The sequence below is a fragment of the Notolepis coatsorum genome, assembly GCF_963971535.1.
Source record: "Notolepis coatsorum genome assembly, chromosome: 18".
Taxonomy (NCBI): Eukaryota; Metazoa; Chordata; class Actinopteri; order Aulopiformes; family Paralepididae; genus Notolepis; species Notolepis coatsorum.
In genome coordinates, this window is record NC_140182.1 from 21,319,597 (window position 1) to 21,335,115 (window position 15,519).

Consider the following 15,519-nt stretch of genomic DNA (forward strand, 5'->3'; position numbering starts at 1 on the left):
GTTCTATGCTCTATGAAATTAACTCTGACCTGGTCTGGAAAACAACAGCATGCTCGTTAAATGATCCACGAGTTGAATAATTTTATGTTTTTTTAGATAATCTGCAGCTTCTTTCTCTCTTTGCCTCGCCATGTTTGCAAATTTGCCTAGATTGGTTGCTAGGATACGCTGTCAACGCTCCCGTTGTCCCCGTATTCCCCCGTGTTTCCCGGGATTATCCCGTATTTAAACCTTTCCTCCCGCCGTCCTCCCGTTAAAATAACTTCCCGTTTTCTTTTATTTCTGAAAAGCTGTCAGGCAAAGTGGGGTTGTTCCCAGAGAGCTCACTCTCGGCCGTGGTTTCTCAGTGTATAATGTATGGTGCTCTCTCCCTCAACATGCGAGTAGGGTGAGACAACACCATTCTTTAGTCCAAATAATACCCTACTTTATACTATATTATTGTCATTAGTTTAATGTAAAGTCAGTCTTACATTGGCACTGCTTTAATGTTGCATTTACCCATAATCCATTGCTGTATTAGATGTCAAAGTCAACTTTGTCATTTTTCAATTTGTGCAAGACATACAGACAATTCAATTACGTACCCCCCTTCCCACGGTGTATATAGAAAGAGACAATAAACACAAAAGTAACATAGGACAATATACAACACACAGGACTATGTACAATATAAACAGTACTTACAATTTAATTAATTAATTAATTAAATAAGATGTAAAAGAGAACTTACCGGTAGTGTAAATATTCCTTCATTTGTGTCAACGTTATAAAAATCCTATTGTATTCAACAAATTAATTATGATACACCACAATGTGCCCTTTCTATCTATTCTAAATCTATGGCCTTGCGATTCCACGGCTGCGCAGTGCCGACAAGAGCAGGCGTTCCATCTCCTCTACAGAAACACTGACACACTTCCATTCATTTAATGCAGGGATGTACACAGCATTTCACTTTCAACCAGGTATCTGATTCATTTAATGTAGCAATTAGTAGTAGTGTGAGAAGGATGTGCAACACAAGTAATAAGACAGGAATGAGAATAGGACATTTGTGCAATAATACAATGCAATAATACAAGTAATAATAATAACAGGTATATTATGTACATAAAGTTTACAAGAGCATGGTAGACATGCTAAGGTCCTGCGATAGTGCAATACACAGTTAGCTACGGATTAGGCACTGGGTCTTATGTACACTACTATACAATGCTATGCTATACAATCTACAGTTATACTATGTGTCCTTATGCTAGCTTGCTATATCCTTCTGTTTACTATACAAGAACCACTCCCGTTCGTATTTTTTAAAGTGACCTTTTCATTGTGTAAGGTGACCGTTGAGTGTGGGCGTGTGCAGCATGTGTGTGTGTGTGTGTGTGTGTTCATGCTAAAGTGACTGTTAGTGTGTGAGCGTATACAGTGTGTGTGTTGTGTGTGTGCTCATGTGTGCTTGTGTGTGGAGAGTTCAGTGTTCAAGACTCTGATGGCCTGGGGGAAGAAGCTGAGCCGAAGTCTCTCTGTCCTAGTTGCTGGTGTTCGCAGGCGTTTGCCTGACCGCAGCAGCATGAACAGGCTGTTGTTGGGGTGATGAGGGTCTTTCCTTATTCTGCAGGCTCTGGATTTGCACCTCTTGTTATATAATGCCTGCAGGGGTGGTAGTGCAATGCCCGTGGTACGCTCGGCTGAGCGCACCACTCTCTGTAGGGCCTTCTTGTCCTGTGCCGTGCTGTTTCCATACCAGGCAGTGATGTTTCCAGTCAAGATGCTCTCTACAGCTCCGGAGTAGAAGGACTAAGTATATCTTTCCCGATACTCTGAACTTCCTTAACTGTCTCAAGTGGTAGAGGCGCTGCTTCGCCTTCTTTACGACTGAGTCTATGTGTGTTGTCCATGTCAGGTCTTCTGAGATGTGGACCCCCACGTACTTGAAGCTGCTCACCCTGTCCACGATAGCCCCGTTTATCCTCAGTGGTGTGTGTGTCCCCTGCTGTGTTCTCCTAAAATCCACGATCAGCTCCTTGGTTTTACCAATGTTCAGGAGCAGGCTGTTGTCCTGGCACCAGCGTTCCAGTACCTCAACCTCCTCCCGGTAGGCCTTCTCGTCGTTGTCAGAGATCAGCCCCACCACCACTGTGTCGTCCGCAAACTTCACTATGGAGTTGGAGCTGAACTTGGCCACACAATCATGTGTGTATAGTGAATACAGCAGGGGGCTCAGAACACAGCCCTGGGGGGACCCGATACTCAGGGTGATGGTGTTGGAGGTCTGACCCCCCACCCTGACCGCCTGGGGCCTTTCACTCAGAAAGTCCAGTATCCAGGCGCTCAGAGCGGGGCTTAGACCCAGCTCGATCAGCTTGTCCACCAGTCTGATGGGGACTATGGTGTTGAACGCTGAGCTATAGTCAATGAACAACAGTCTCACATAGCCCCCCTTCTGGCAGTCTAGGTGAGAGAGGGTGCTGTGCAGTACTTGGGAGACCGCATCGTCAGTGGACCTGTTTGGCCTGTGTGCAAATTGCATAGGGTCCATATCACTGGGGAGGGTGAATCATGTTTTGAAACTGAGCAGATTCTGAAAAAGTGGGAAACCGATTATAGTAGCCTATATGCTTGTAGTAGTCTATTAAAATAGTAGAAACTATTAAAGAAACTAGTCACCCTTTATTTGATGATGGTTTCCTGATAGAAATATGTAAGTTAAAATGTGAGGCCGAACTTGGGATGAGCAATAGCCCTACAGGTTGTGAATTATTAAATAGTGACATTACGTTAGACGAGGTACAGAGTGTAGTGGACAGAGCGAAACTGAAGAAAGCCATGGGTATTGAGGAGTTGTCTAACGAGGTCCTTAAAACTCCCTATCTGCTGAATGTATTAGTGTTTATATCAAACTTGTTTTCACACTGGCACCATCCCCTCGATATGGAACAAGTCCATTATTAAGCCCATCCCCAAATCTGCAAAAGCTGACCCTAGAGTATACTCAAGTGTTCGTATAATCTTTAATTAAAATAAATCTTTAAGATTAAATAAATACTTAGAATATAATGAAATGTTGGTGGATGAGCAGAATGGGTTTGATTGACATGATTGATCATGTTTTTGTTTTATCATCGGTGGTGAGAGCCAGATTGGACGAGGGCAAGAATACATTTGTTTGTTTTGTTGACTTTAAAAAAAAACTTTGACTGGATTAATAGAGAGCTTTTGGATTATAAGTAAATTTGTTCTGGTATTGATGGTCTATTTTATAAGGCTATCAAAAGCCTGTATAAGGCCCCATCTGCCTGTCTGCAGCTGAATGATGTTAGGACCGGCTGGTTCCCCACTCCATTCGGTGTAAAACAGGGAGATGTGCTTTCTCCCACTTTATTCACCCTTTATGTTAATGACCTGGCACAAGAAATTAAGCAAGCCAATCTTGGTATTCCAATATATAATATAATCCTAAATATTTTATTGTATGCTGATGATATTGTTCTGTTTGCAGAAAATGAAGCAAATTTACAAAACATGTTGAATATTATGAGTTCTTGGTGCATGAAATGGAGACTTGCAATTAACAGTGAAAAAACACAGATTATGCACTTCAGGAAAAAACATGAACAACAGAGTAACCATCAATTTGGACCAACGCCCCTGATTTACACACGTTCTTATAAATATCTTGGTTTCACCTTTAATGAGTATACATGAGCTTCATAGAAGGAAGGAAAATAATGTCTGAGTCAGCAGGAAGGGTGCTAGGGGGTGTGTTGAGTAAAATGAAAGTGTGCACTGACCTTGGGGTTTCAACATTTACACAATTATTTGATTCAATGGTGGGTTCTGTTTTATTTTATGCTGCTGGAGTATGGGGTTTTGATGATGCACCTGAATGTAATGCTATCCAGAACCGGGCCATAAGATACTTTTTAGGAGTCCATAAATACACACCAAAAGGGGCTATAGAAGGGGACATGGGGTGGGACTCTTGCTTGGTCAAGCAAAAAGGGAAATGGTGAGGTTATGGAACTGCCTGGTCCAGCTGCCAAATGACAAGGTGACAAAAAAGATTTTTAACTGGGACAGAGCACACGGTCATCCCTGGTCAAGAGAGATGTCCATGATATTTTCTTCTACTGACTTAAGTATGATTTTTATGAACAATCTGCAGTGTAAGGTTCACATAATTAAAACAAAATTATCAACAATCCATCAGGATAAGGGGAAGGTGGAGATATGGAAAAAACCTAAACTTAGAAAATATGTTGTAATTAAAAATGAGTATTTTACTGAACCTTATGTAATGTTAAACTTAAAGAGAAGACGGAGGTCTCTGTGTGCCCAGTTGAGGTCTGGCACCCTGCCATTGGCTGTGGAAGTGGGTAGATTCCAAGGTAAACCTGAGGAGGAGCGGTTGTGTGTTCCATGTGATCTGGGAGTGGTGGAGGATGAATATAATTTTGTTTTTTTATTGCCCTTTGTACACCGCTTTGAGGAGGGCTTTATTTGAGAAAATTCAAATTGTAAATCCGGATTTGTTTTGGCAGTCTGAGAGTTGTATGTTGAGTTGTTTTTTTGTGGAGGACATCTTCAGTTTTGCAGGATTTTTGGAGAAAGCATGGCACTTGAGACAAAACACACTATATCCTATATAATTGTATTTGAATTCCTCTTGTTTCTTTGTTTATATACATTGCGTACAGCTTGTGTTATATTACGTTTTATTGTATTTTCTTGATCTTGTGGCCATCTTGGTCAATGTCATTTGTCAAGTAATTGGTCAAGTATATTATTATATACTTATTGTTATGTGTCTTGTAAGCCCATATGGGCTGGGCATACACCTGTATGTAAGACACGAAAATAAAAAACATCAAATCAAATCAGTAGTTCACCCAGTCCTTGGGTACATACAGGTTTTGACCAGCAGATGGCAGCAATGAGGCAGCTCAGCAGAGAGCAGCTGTCAACAAACATCCTAACAGAAAATATATACATACGAGGGGGAGGAGACTACATTGGGAGGGGGCGGGGGAGGGGGGCGGGGCGAAATCTCCTGTTTTTTCAAATCCCAATGTTGACAGCTATGGATACACCACTGCGTGCACTTCAGCAGACAGGTGATAAACAGGGCATCATTCTGTCAAAAGCAAACACTCTAAACTAAACAGATATTGGTAGTATCGTGTGCCAGTTAATAATCTATAGATCGAACCGGTGCGAGTTTCAAACCAACGTTTTTCAAGATTTGGTCAAACGAAAGGCTACAATTTAGGTTATCCTATAACCCTAGTTATATGAATACTGGCTGAGCTTTTCGCTCTACCTTTGGGATTATATTCGTTGCCCATAGCACCTAATGTGCTTGATGAAAAAAACGTCCACTTGCACCTTTACATCTACCACGGCCACGCCCGCCCCGGGTCCCATAAATCCCGGGGCGGGGCCCATACTTCCTTCTTCCGAGTCTGAATTTCACGTGAGAAAAAACAGCCAAGGGTCCTCAGGGCACAACGTGAGTGGGACCGGCCGGCTGTCACAAAACAGTCACATCTAGGGACCTCAAAACCTACTCTAGAGAGGCCTTTAACCTAGAACTGGAAAGCATGGACTGGTCAGATGCGCTCAGTGGTACACAGGTTGAAGAAACATGGCTTGGATTCAAAACCAAATTCACAACAATACTTAACAACATGGCACCCCTAAGAACCACCAGGGTTAAAAATCACGCTGAGCCATGGATGCACACTGAAATACTGACCGCTATGAAAGCCAGAGACAAAAAATGCTCTGAACTTCATAAAAGTCAGACAAAGCTTACCAAAAGCTCAAACAGTGAACCACGTGGTTGAACTAAACATTCAAAGAAACAGACTAAGAAATGACGTAAACACCATGATCAAAACCGCAAAAAAAAAAATCATCAATGACAAAACTGAGGAAAACAAAAACAAACCCTGCAAACTTTGGAAATTACTCAACAACCAACTATGGCTGCAGCAAAAAACTAAAAACCAGATTTACAAACATAAACATAAAGACAGAAAACACTCTAATCACAGACAAACTGGATGTGGCCAAATACCTAAACATATTCTTTACAAACATAGCCACAACACTGGTTAATAAACTAACACATAATAGCATACTACAAAAACCTAGGGGTCCGCAGAGACGACTTCAAACTGGAAATGGTAACAACAGATGAGGTACTCAAGAAACTGAGCGCCCTCCAACCTAACAAGGCCACTGGCCATGACAACATCCCCTCCAAATTCCTCAGAGACTCAGCAGCCGCCATCACCCCAGTCATCACACACATAATAAACCTCTCCATAAAACAGGGACACGTCCCCAAGGACTTCAAAATTGCGAGAGTGACCCCCCTGCACAAAAAGGGAAGCAAATTAGACCCAGACAACTACCGCCCTGTTTCTATTCTTACCTCCATCTCGAAAGTCATGGAAAAAATTGTTCTCGAACAGGTCGAAAAGTACCTAGCGTAAGAAAATCTAATCTACGAATTCCAATCTGGCTTCAGAACATCCCACTCCAGGCGGGTAAGTGGCGCAGTGGGCAAGGCGCTCGCCACTAATGCAGGAGATGCTGGGTTCGAGCCCAGCTCTCGGCATTGCTACCAGCTTGGCTGGTCGTTCATACTAACGCAATTGGCAGTGTTAGGGGTGGGAAGCTGGTGGGTGGGGATCGGACGTTGTGGACAGCGACTCCTACAGGTCGGTTGCTGCGCCTGCGCAGCAGAATCAGGAAGCTACGGGGGCGGTGTGTCCCTCCCACCCAGACCCTCGCCGCTGAGAGATCGCGCTGTGCAGGTGAAAAGATGCGACGGCTGCCTCCTCGAGTACCGGAGGGGAGGCATGGCCTAACAGCGTTCGAGACAGGGGAGGGTAGAATTGGACAATACAAAATTGGGATTGGAGAAAAATAGAAAATGGAAGAAAAAGTAGATAAAAAAAAGAACATCCCACTCCACTGACACATTCCTTCTCTATTCTCTATTTGACCACTCTGGTGGCGGGATACAGGAGAAGTCCCGGTACTCAGGACTGCATGGGAGACAGATCTCCCAGTCATGTCCATGAGGTAAAACCTGACAAAGGGGCCCAGGGAGGACCAAGAGGCCGCAGCACAGATGTCCTCCATGAGACCCCCCCAAGCAGGGCAGCAGAGGCTGCCACTCCACGGGTGGAGTGTGCCCTGACGCCTGCGGGGGGAACCTGTCCGGCCAAGGTGTAGCAGAGGGCAATGCCCTCGCACAACCAATGTGACAGGCATCGTTTGGACAGCACCTTACCCGTGTTAGGGCCACCGTAACAGACAAATAGTTGACTGGTAGCCCTGAGGTCCTGTGTGCGTCTAAACTATACCGCAAGCGCACAAACAGGACACAACAGGTGAAGGCTCCTCTCCACCTCACCTGTGTGAGGGGGAGGGTGAAAAGCCTGTTGCACAATATCCCTGGAGCGATAAGGACTCCGGATATTTTTTGGCACAAAGGCTGGATTGGGCCTCAGAGTAACGCTGCTATTATCTCCCTGTATAGACAAGACACTCGGGCTGAACCGAAAGAGCGCATAACTCACCCACTCGTTTAGCGGAGGTGATGGCCAGAAAAAATGCCGTCTTGAAAGACAGCCGATCCAACAGCGCCGGTTCAAGAGGTTCAAACGGGGGCCCCCAACAGCCTTACCAGGACTAGTTGGAGGTGCCAGTTTGGAGACAGAGCACGTTTAACAGGCTTGAGGCGCCCAGCCGGACACGTCTCACGAGAGGGTGGCTGAATAATGGTTTGCCCTCAAAGCCTATATGACATGAAGATATAGCTGCAGCATATACCTTCACTGTCGAGGCCACGAGCCTATCAAGGATAGACTTGAGGAAGGACAAAACCGAGTTCAGGGGACATGACACCGGGTCCAGACCCTCAGCCTCAACCCTAAACCGCGGTAGTGGACGGAGCGCACGCGTTCTGGATGGTGTTAATCACATTAGTGCCAAGACGCATCCTCTCCAAATTCAACCTCTCAGCAGCCAAGCCATTAGACTAGAGGCTGCCCCAGGACAGGTGGTTGAAACGCCGAGCCGTGTGCCTGAGAGAGGGCCTGCGGCGACCATGGGATAGGCCACGGCAGGGCCACTAGGAGTTGAATTAGGGCTGGGAACCACAAGGCTGCGCCCCGGTCCGGCGCAACCAGGATCAAAGTCCTGCGCTCCTGACGTATCCGCTCCAACAGCAGGTTTATCAGATGTATGGGGGGAAACGCATATAGAATCCCGGGCGGCCACGGGTATGTCGAGAAGGCATCCACTCCCAGAGGGGGGTTGTCCTTCCGACTGACTGAGAACCACAGGGGGCACTGGTGGGACTGACTGCTTGCAAATAGGTCCACAGCGGCCTCCCCGAATCGGTTCCAGATCCGTCTGACTACGTCTGGGTCCAGTCCCCACTCGTCTGGGTGGAGACCTCCTCGTAACATAAAATCTGCACCCACATTCTCCTTGCCGGGAATGTAGAGAGCCCTCAGGCTGAGCAGATTGTGGGACGCCCATAGCCAGAGTCTGACAGCCGCCTGGTGGAGACGGGAGTTGATATACGCCGCTGGCGCTGTGCGGTCTGTCCTGACCAGAACGTGCCTGCACATCACATGAGGGCAGAGCCGTTTGAGGACTAGAAGCACTGCCTCCAATTCCAACACATTGATATGTAGGGTAGGCAGAGCAGGCCAACTGCCTCCTCCTACCGCATCGGCCCGACATGTCCCCCCCCATCCTGTGAGGGAGGCATCGGAGAAGACCGTCACGTGCGACGTGCTGCTGCCCATGGGGACACCGCCGGTAAGGGTCCCCGGCTTCCTCCAGTGGTTGAGGTCCCCTACCACTGAAGTGGGGACTAGAGTATAAAGAAAAAAACATTTTGAACTCAGTTTGTTTATTCAAAATCATGTCTTGACTCATTAGCTACAACATATAATGTTATATGTTGGAAATGATCAAACCAACAACATTTCTTCCTAAAATACATTCATAATTAACTATTTCCTCAATCACTGGACAAAACCATGCAAAAAGTCAACATTTGCAGAGCTTCACTGGCCATTTAGCTTTGGAGGATTTTGAAATGATGATTTTTTTTTTTTTTTTTTGTTATTTCTATAAATGAAAATGCAACACGTTTCTTGAAAGCAACGGTGAAATTGGGGTGGTTGGTTTTTAATTCGTAAGAGAAAGAAATGAGGACAACATGGAGACAATATATACATAATATATATTGAATATCTCTGGAATCACTGTCAAATTAACTTAGTTATCAGGATGTCATAATACATGTTTACTATATACATTAAGCCTTTCATCACTTGCTCTTTTGACAATGCTGTGTCTTGATTGTCCCGACATAACAGGATATGTCACATGCTTCAGCACTTCCACAAGCCTGGTGCTCTCAGAGTAGAACCAACCAGTAGCAAGGAGTCTCTGGGGCTGCTCATCTATTACCAACAGACTTAAACACCATATGAACTTGTATCATATGAAGTCAGTGAACTACAGCCCCCTCAGCATCGACGGGGCACCGGTTGAGAGAGTGAACAGTTTCAAGTACCTCGGAGCCCACATATCCGAGGACTTGACATGGACCACACACATTGACAGTGTTGTGAAGAAGGCACGACAACGCCTCTACTTCCTCAGGCGCCTAAGGAAGTTCCAAGTCAGTCAGAAGATCCTTAGGAACTTCTACTCATGTACAATAGAGAGCATCCTGACCGGCAACATCACCTCCTGGTTTGGGAATAGCACTGCACAAGACCGTAGCAGACTACAAAGAGTGACACGTTCAGCCGAACGCACAATTGGAGGGGGGCTTCCCACCCTCCAGAACATTTACAACAAGCGGTGCAAGGGGAAGGCTAAGAGAATTATTAAGGACTCGAGCCACCCGAACAACTGCCTCTTTGAACTGCTGCGGTCAGGCAAGCGATACCGGAGTCTTAAGGCGAGCACAGAAAGACTCAGAAGAAGCTTCTATCCCCAGGCCATCAGGCTGCTAAACGAACAATAAACACTATGCAACAACCATCAAATGCACACAGCACACACACCCACATGCACACACTCACTCAAACAAACAACACACTGCAGCACCCACTCTCCACACTTTAGATCACACAAACACACTTTACACTTTATATTTATTGATAAAGGATTTGCACTACAACTCGTACACCTACTGTGAATTGTACCTAAATTGCACCTCGTCCCATTTCTGCCTTGCACTATATAGTATTGTATATTAGTACACTGCACAGTATTGTATATTGTATGGTAACTACGTCTATTCTGCATCGAACATTGTACATATGTCTAAACTGAACACTGTGACCTCATTTTTTTACTTCTAATTTTACTATGTTATTTTATTTCATACTTATCTTGTCTTGCACAGTCTCTGGAGCGTAACAGTAAGAAGCATTTTGTATAAAAGTATTCTGTACTTCTGTATGACAAATATTAAAGAAACTTGAACTTGAAACTCTGGTAAAACAGCATCAAAGTCCTTATCCTTGAACAGATGAATGCCAACCAAGCTGCAAGTTACTCCATTTCTGTGGGTTCCATCAGAGAACGCTAACAAAACAATGCCCCCCCCCCCTCAATGTACAGTATAGTCCATTTGATTCAGTGTCCTTCACTGAGGTCACATGAATTATAAATCAGTCCAATTTCTGTTCAGATTTCAGCTGCTCCATGGCAGCGGCGGCCTCTTCTCTGGCTTTATACCCCAGCAGTTCTGTCCTCAGCTCCCCAGGCCTGGGTGGAACATCTGGTATACTCTGACAGAGAGAAAACACAACAGCAAACGTTTACGATGTGTAGACCAGTGAAACTCCATGTCGGCATCGCCTGACAACATTTTACATTTCCTTAGCTAACATTTTTCTGTAAATTATTTGGCATCAGCTGCACATCTCCACCAATTTGACGTTCGAGTATAAATTTAACTTAATACTCATCATGTATGGCACAAACTCTACATAGTTGTGGATGACTTGTTCGCATTCCGTAGAAATATTGTTTTGATCAACATATGGTGAACATTTGAGACAGTCCTCCACACAGTGCGTTCAGAAGATAAGAGTAGGAGAATGGATGTAGCACTTGGGTCCCGTTTGTATCTACAAGTGGTCTTTAGAACAAGCACAAATTTGCAATAGCTGCGATACATGCAGGTATATGCATGCTTGCATTAAGAGTTAACACACACATAAGGGCGGCTACGTGGCGTAGTGGGCAAGGCGCTCGCCACGAAATCTGGAGACGCTGGGCTTGCCTGTTCGAGCCCAGCGCTCCATATTTGCTTTCAGTTTAGCTGGTCGTCCGTACTAATACACATTGGCCGTATTAGGGGGTGGGAAACTGATGGGTGGGGATCGGGCGTTGTGGACAGCGACTCCTACAGGTCGGTTGGTGCGCCTGCGCAGTAGAATCAGGAAGTGTCGGGGGCAGCGTTACTCCTCGCCACTGAGAGATCGAGCTGCGCAGGTGAAAAGATGCGACTGCTGTTACCTCAAGTACCGGAGGGGACTTGTGCTATGTATGACTTAGTCCACATTGCAGCCGGCTTGTGGGAGGCAAGAAACAGCGTTCGTGACAGGGGAGGGTTGTGCGCCGGCTCTAGTCTTCCTGAAGTCCAGGATGAGCTCCTTGGTTTTCTTGGTGTCGAGGGCCAGGTTGTTGTTGTCACACCACGCCGCCAGGTGCTGGACCTCCTCCCTGTAGGCCGACTCATCGCTGTGTTGTCTGCAAAGTTGATAATGGTTCAGGGGTGGAGGAGGTGAGATTGTCTATCCTAACAAACTGGGGTCTGTTAGTTAGGAAATCGAGTATCCAGTTGCAGACAGATGGGTTAATGTCGAGGTCCTTGGTTCCCACGAGGTCACCAAGTTTGGAGATGAGTTTGGAGGGGATGATGGTGTTGAATGCTGAGCTGAAATCGATGAACAGTGTTCTCACATGGGTGTTACTCTCCTCCAGGTGGGAGAGGGAGGAGTGTAGCACTGAGGAGTAGCATCCTCTGTGATCCTGTTCTCACGGTAGACAAATTGGTGACTGGCCAGTGAGGGTGAGAGACCAGATTTGAGGTGAGCCAGGACCAGCCTCTCAAAGCGCTTCATGATAATGGGGGTGAGTGCAACAGGGCGGAAGTCATTGAGGCATGTAGCAGAGGAGTGTGGTTTTAAAGCATGCTGGGACAACTGCCTGAGCTAGTGAAGGTTGGCGGTTAGCAGGGAGGGCAGCCTTGGTGAGGGAGAGAGTGGGGGGTTGGCGGTTAGCAGGGAGGGCAGCCTTGGTGGGGGAGAGAGTGGGGGGTTGGCGGTTAGCAGGGAGGGCAGCCTTGGTGGGGGAGAGAGTGAGGGGTTGGCGGTTAGCAGGGAGGGCAGCCTTGGTGGAGGAGAGAGTGAGGGGTTGGCGGTTAGCAGGGAGGGCAGCCTTGGTGGGGGAGAGAGTGAGGGGTTGGCGGTTAGCAGGGAGGGCAGCCTTGGTGGGGGAGAGAGTGAGGGGTTGGCGGTTAGCAGGGAGGGCAGCCTTGGTGGGGGAGAGAGTGAGGGGTTGGCGGTTAGCAGGGAGGGCAGCCTTGGTGGGGGAGAGAGTGAGGGGTTGGCGGTTAGCAGGGAGGGCAGCCTTGGTGGGGGAGAGAGTGAGGGGTTGGCGGTTAGCAGGGAGGGCAGCCTTGGTGGGGGAGAGACTGTGAGGGGTTGGCGGTTAGCAGGGAGGGCAGCCTTGGTGGGGGAGAGAGTGAGGGGTTGGCGGTTAGCAGGGAGGGCAGCCTTGGTGGGGGAGAGAGTGAGGGGTTGGCGGTTAGCAGGGAGGGCAGCCTTGGTGGGGGAGAGAGTGAGGGGTTGGCGGTTAGCAGGGAGGGCAGCCTTGGTGGGGGAGAGAGTGAGGGGTTGGCGGTTAGCAGGGAGGGCAGCCTTGGTGGGGGAGAGAGTGAGGGGTTGGCGGTTAGCAGGGAGGGCAGCCTTGGTGGGGGAGAGAGTGAGGGGTTGGCGGTTAGCAGGGAGGGCAGCCTTGGTGGGGGAGAGAGTGAGGGGTTGGAGGTTAGCAGGGAGGGCAGCCTTAATGGGGGAGAGAGTGAGGGGTTGGCGGTTAGCAGGGAGGGCAGCCTTGGTGGGGGAGAGACTGTGAGGGGTTGGCGGTTAGCAGGGAGGGCAGCCTTGGTGGGGGAGAGAGTGAGGGGTTGGCGGTTAGCAGGGAGGGCAGCCTTGGTGGGGGAGAGAGTGAGGGGTTGGAGGTTAGCAGGGAGGGCAGCCTTGGTGGGGGAGAGAGTGAGGGGTTGGAGGTTAGCAGGGAGGGCAGCCTTGGTGGGGGAGAGAGTGAGGGGTTGGAGGTTAGCAGGGAGGGCAGCCTTGGTGGGGGAGAGAGTGAGGGGTTGGCGGTTAGCAGGGAGGGCAGCCTTGGTGGGGGAGAGAGTGAGGGGTTGGCGGTTAGCAGGGAGGGCAGCCTTGGTGGGGGAGAGAGTGAGGGGTTGGCGGTCAGCAGGGAGGGCAGCCTTGGTGGGGGAGAGAGTGAGGGGTTGGCGGTCAGCAGGGAGGGCAGCCTTGGTGGGCGCCTCCTGGTTGTCCCTGTCAAATCGGGCATAAAAGTTATTGAGCTCATCAGGGAGGGAGGGGTCAGTGGTTGGGGGGGAGAGTTGTTGGTGGGTTTATAGTTTATAGTTAACCGGCTGTCCTTTGGGTTATGACCAACCTTTCCACAAAATCTTGTGCAAGTCTGTGAATCCATTTGGAAGTTATGTGCCTTTTTGTGATAGGCCACTCCCGTTGCAACGCCCCCTTTCAGCCAATTGGCATAAACACACACAGGGCTTTCCCTAAACAATGGTATAGACAGTGCGCCATGTGTTTTGTTTAAAAAAAAAAAAAAATTGTGTAACGACCAACCAACTGACAGAGCGACCTATGGCCGGAGCTGATGGCCGCAGCTATACATTCAGGTTTGAAGTCAATAAAGAATATTGATAAGATGAGTGGCTCAGTACTAGTGAAGGGTTTCCACCCAGAGTGCCTTGGAGTTCTTTTAAAATGACTCACCTTTACAGAGTGAAAAAACCTTTACTAGTTCTGAGACACTCTGATAGTTGTAGTTCTTAATTTGGGTGGTGTTCCCCTTTAAACTGCAGGCAAAATAGATCACTTTTGGACTGTAGGCGGCCTCACCAGATCAGGTCTGTAGTACTGGTGGACAGCCTGTGCCCCTGCAAACATAGCCAGGATACTGGCCCCCAGCATCCTCAGGTAGCGAGGCCACGACACGCCGGCTGGCATCTCCACAGACGGATGGGTTCCACTGAGCCTAGAGGAAGAGAGGTCATGATTAATAATTACCCAATAAGTACAACTATAGTCCAATTAGTAGCCTTGGGACACTAGCTTGTAGCAGAGGTGGTGTATTAGCTTTTTTAATTTTTACATAACATAACATATTCCATTTGGTGGATGCCTGTATCCAAAGCAGCATCAGTCCCCAGTTGGCCCCCAGAACCCCTTAGTCTAGTCATGGAGCCGTGTTCTAACAATGGAGCTCCAAAGGTCATGGAACCCCTTACCCACTGAGCTCCACACAGGACACATCTTTGTGTGTGATTTTATTTATTTGAGACCTATTAAACTAACTGTCTACTACAGTCAAATGGGAAAAGTAACTCAAAACAGCAACCTATAATCAAATCTATGCACGTGATTTCAGAATCAGTGCACCTTTAATAAAGCAAACACCTCCAGACATTTTAACATGGTAGGTTACATGGGAGGATGAGCAGATTACCATCTCCTCAGTCATGCACATCTAAGGTTTAATGTATAGAACCTACACATTAAGTGGGTTGAGCAAGACTTTTAGTTAACATGTCTGAGCAAAATCACAACAACACTGCCTGGTTGTTGTACATCACAACAAGCTAGCTAGCTTAATCTGGCTAATACTAGTTATTGCCAGTTTATGACCCACAGATCATTATTGGCAGTCAATTAATAAATAGCTGTGTTACCTTGCTTTCTTTTCAGACAGGGAAGAAACAAATCCAATACATTTCAAGTCGTTCACCAACAGAAACCCATATGATGAGAGTATGTCATTGGAGCACAGCACACACTAACAGGTCACTGTCCTTACAGCCTGCTTGTCTTGGTTTTCTTCTATGGATAGTATGTTGTTGGATCTGCCGTGAAATCATACTCTGTCGCCATCTAGTGTTCATTTTCTTCTGTATGAGTTCGAACCAAAAAGACTCATTGTTGGTATTAATTGCGTTTATTTAGCTACTCGTATACTTTACTGAAGAATAAATGGTTATTTGTTTTCATTGAAATGAGAATGAGGTTTTGTGTTTAAGACGTCAAAAACCCCTATTTATTCTTAGTACGAGCAGTTCACACTCCAGCCCGTGGGTGGCGACACTCAAACCCGTCGCTCACAAGCGGCATATCACAGACGAGCCGATGTGAT

The 15,519-nt window shown here is 47.1% G+C and overlaps 1 protein-coding gene across 1 annotated transcript; it reads right to left on the minus strand.

Annotated features, from left to right (window-relative positions):
• Window positions 1-10,320: 10,320 nt before the first annotated feature.
• On the minus strand, window positions 10,321-15,200 carry uqcc6 (ubiquinol-cytochrome c reductase complex assembly factor 6). The gene is made up of 3 exons (XM_084334434.1): window positions 15,062-15,200; window positions 14,232-14,367; window positions 10,321-10,847 (listed from the first exon to the last, which is right to left on the minus strand). The coding sequence occupies exons 2-3, from the start codon at window positions 14,337-14,339 to the stop codon at window positions 10,728-10,730; spliced, it is 228 nt and encodes a 75-aa protein (XP_084190560.1). The 5' UTR covers window positions 14,340-14,367; window positions 15,062-15,200; the 3' UTR covers window positions 10,321-10,727.
• Between the last annotated feature and the right edge of the window lie 319 nt (window positions 15,201-15,519).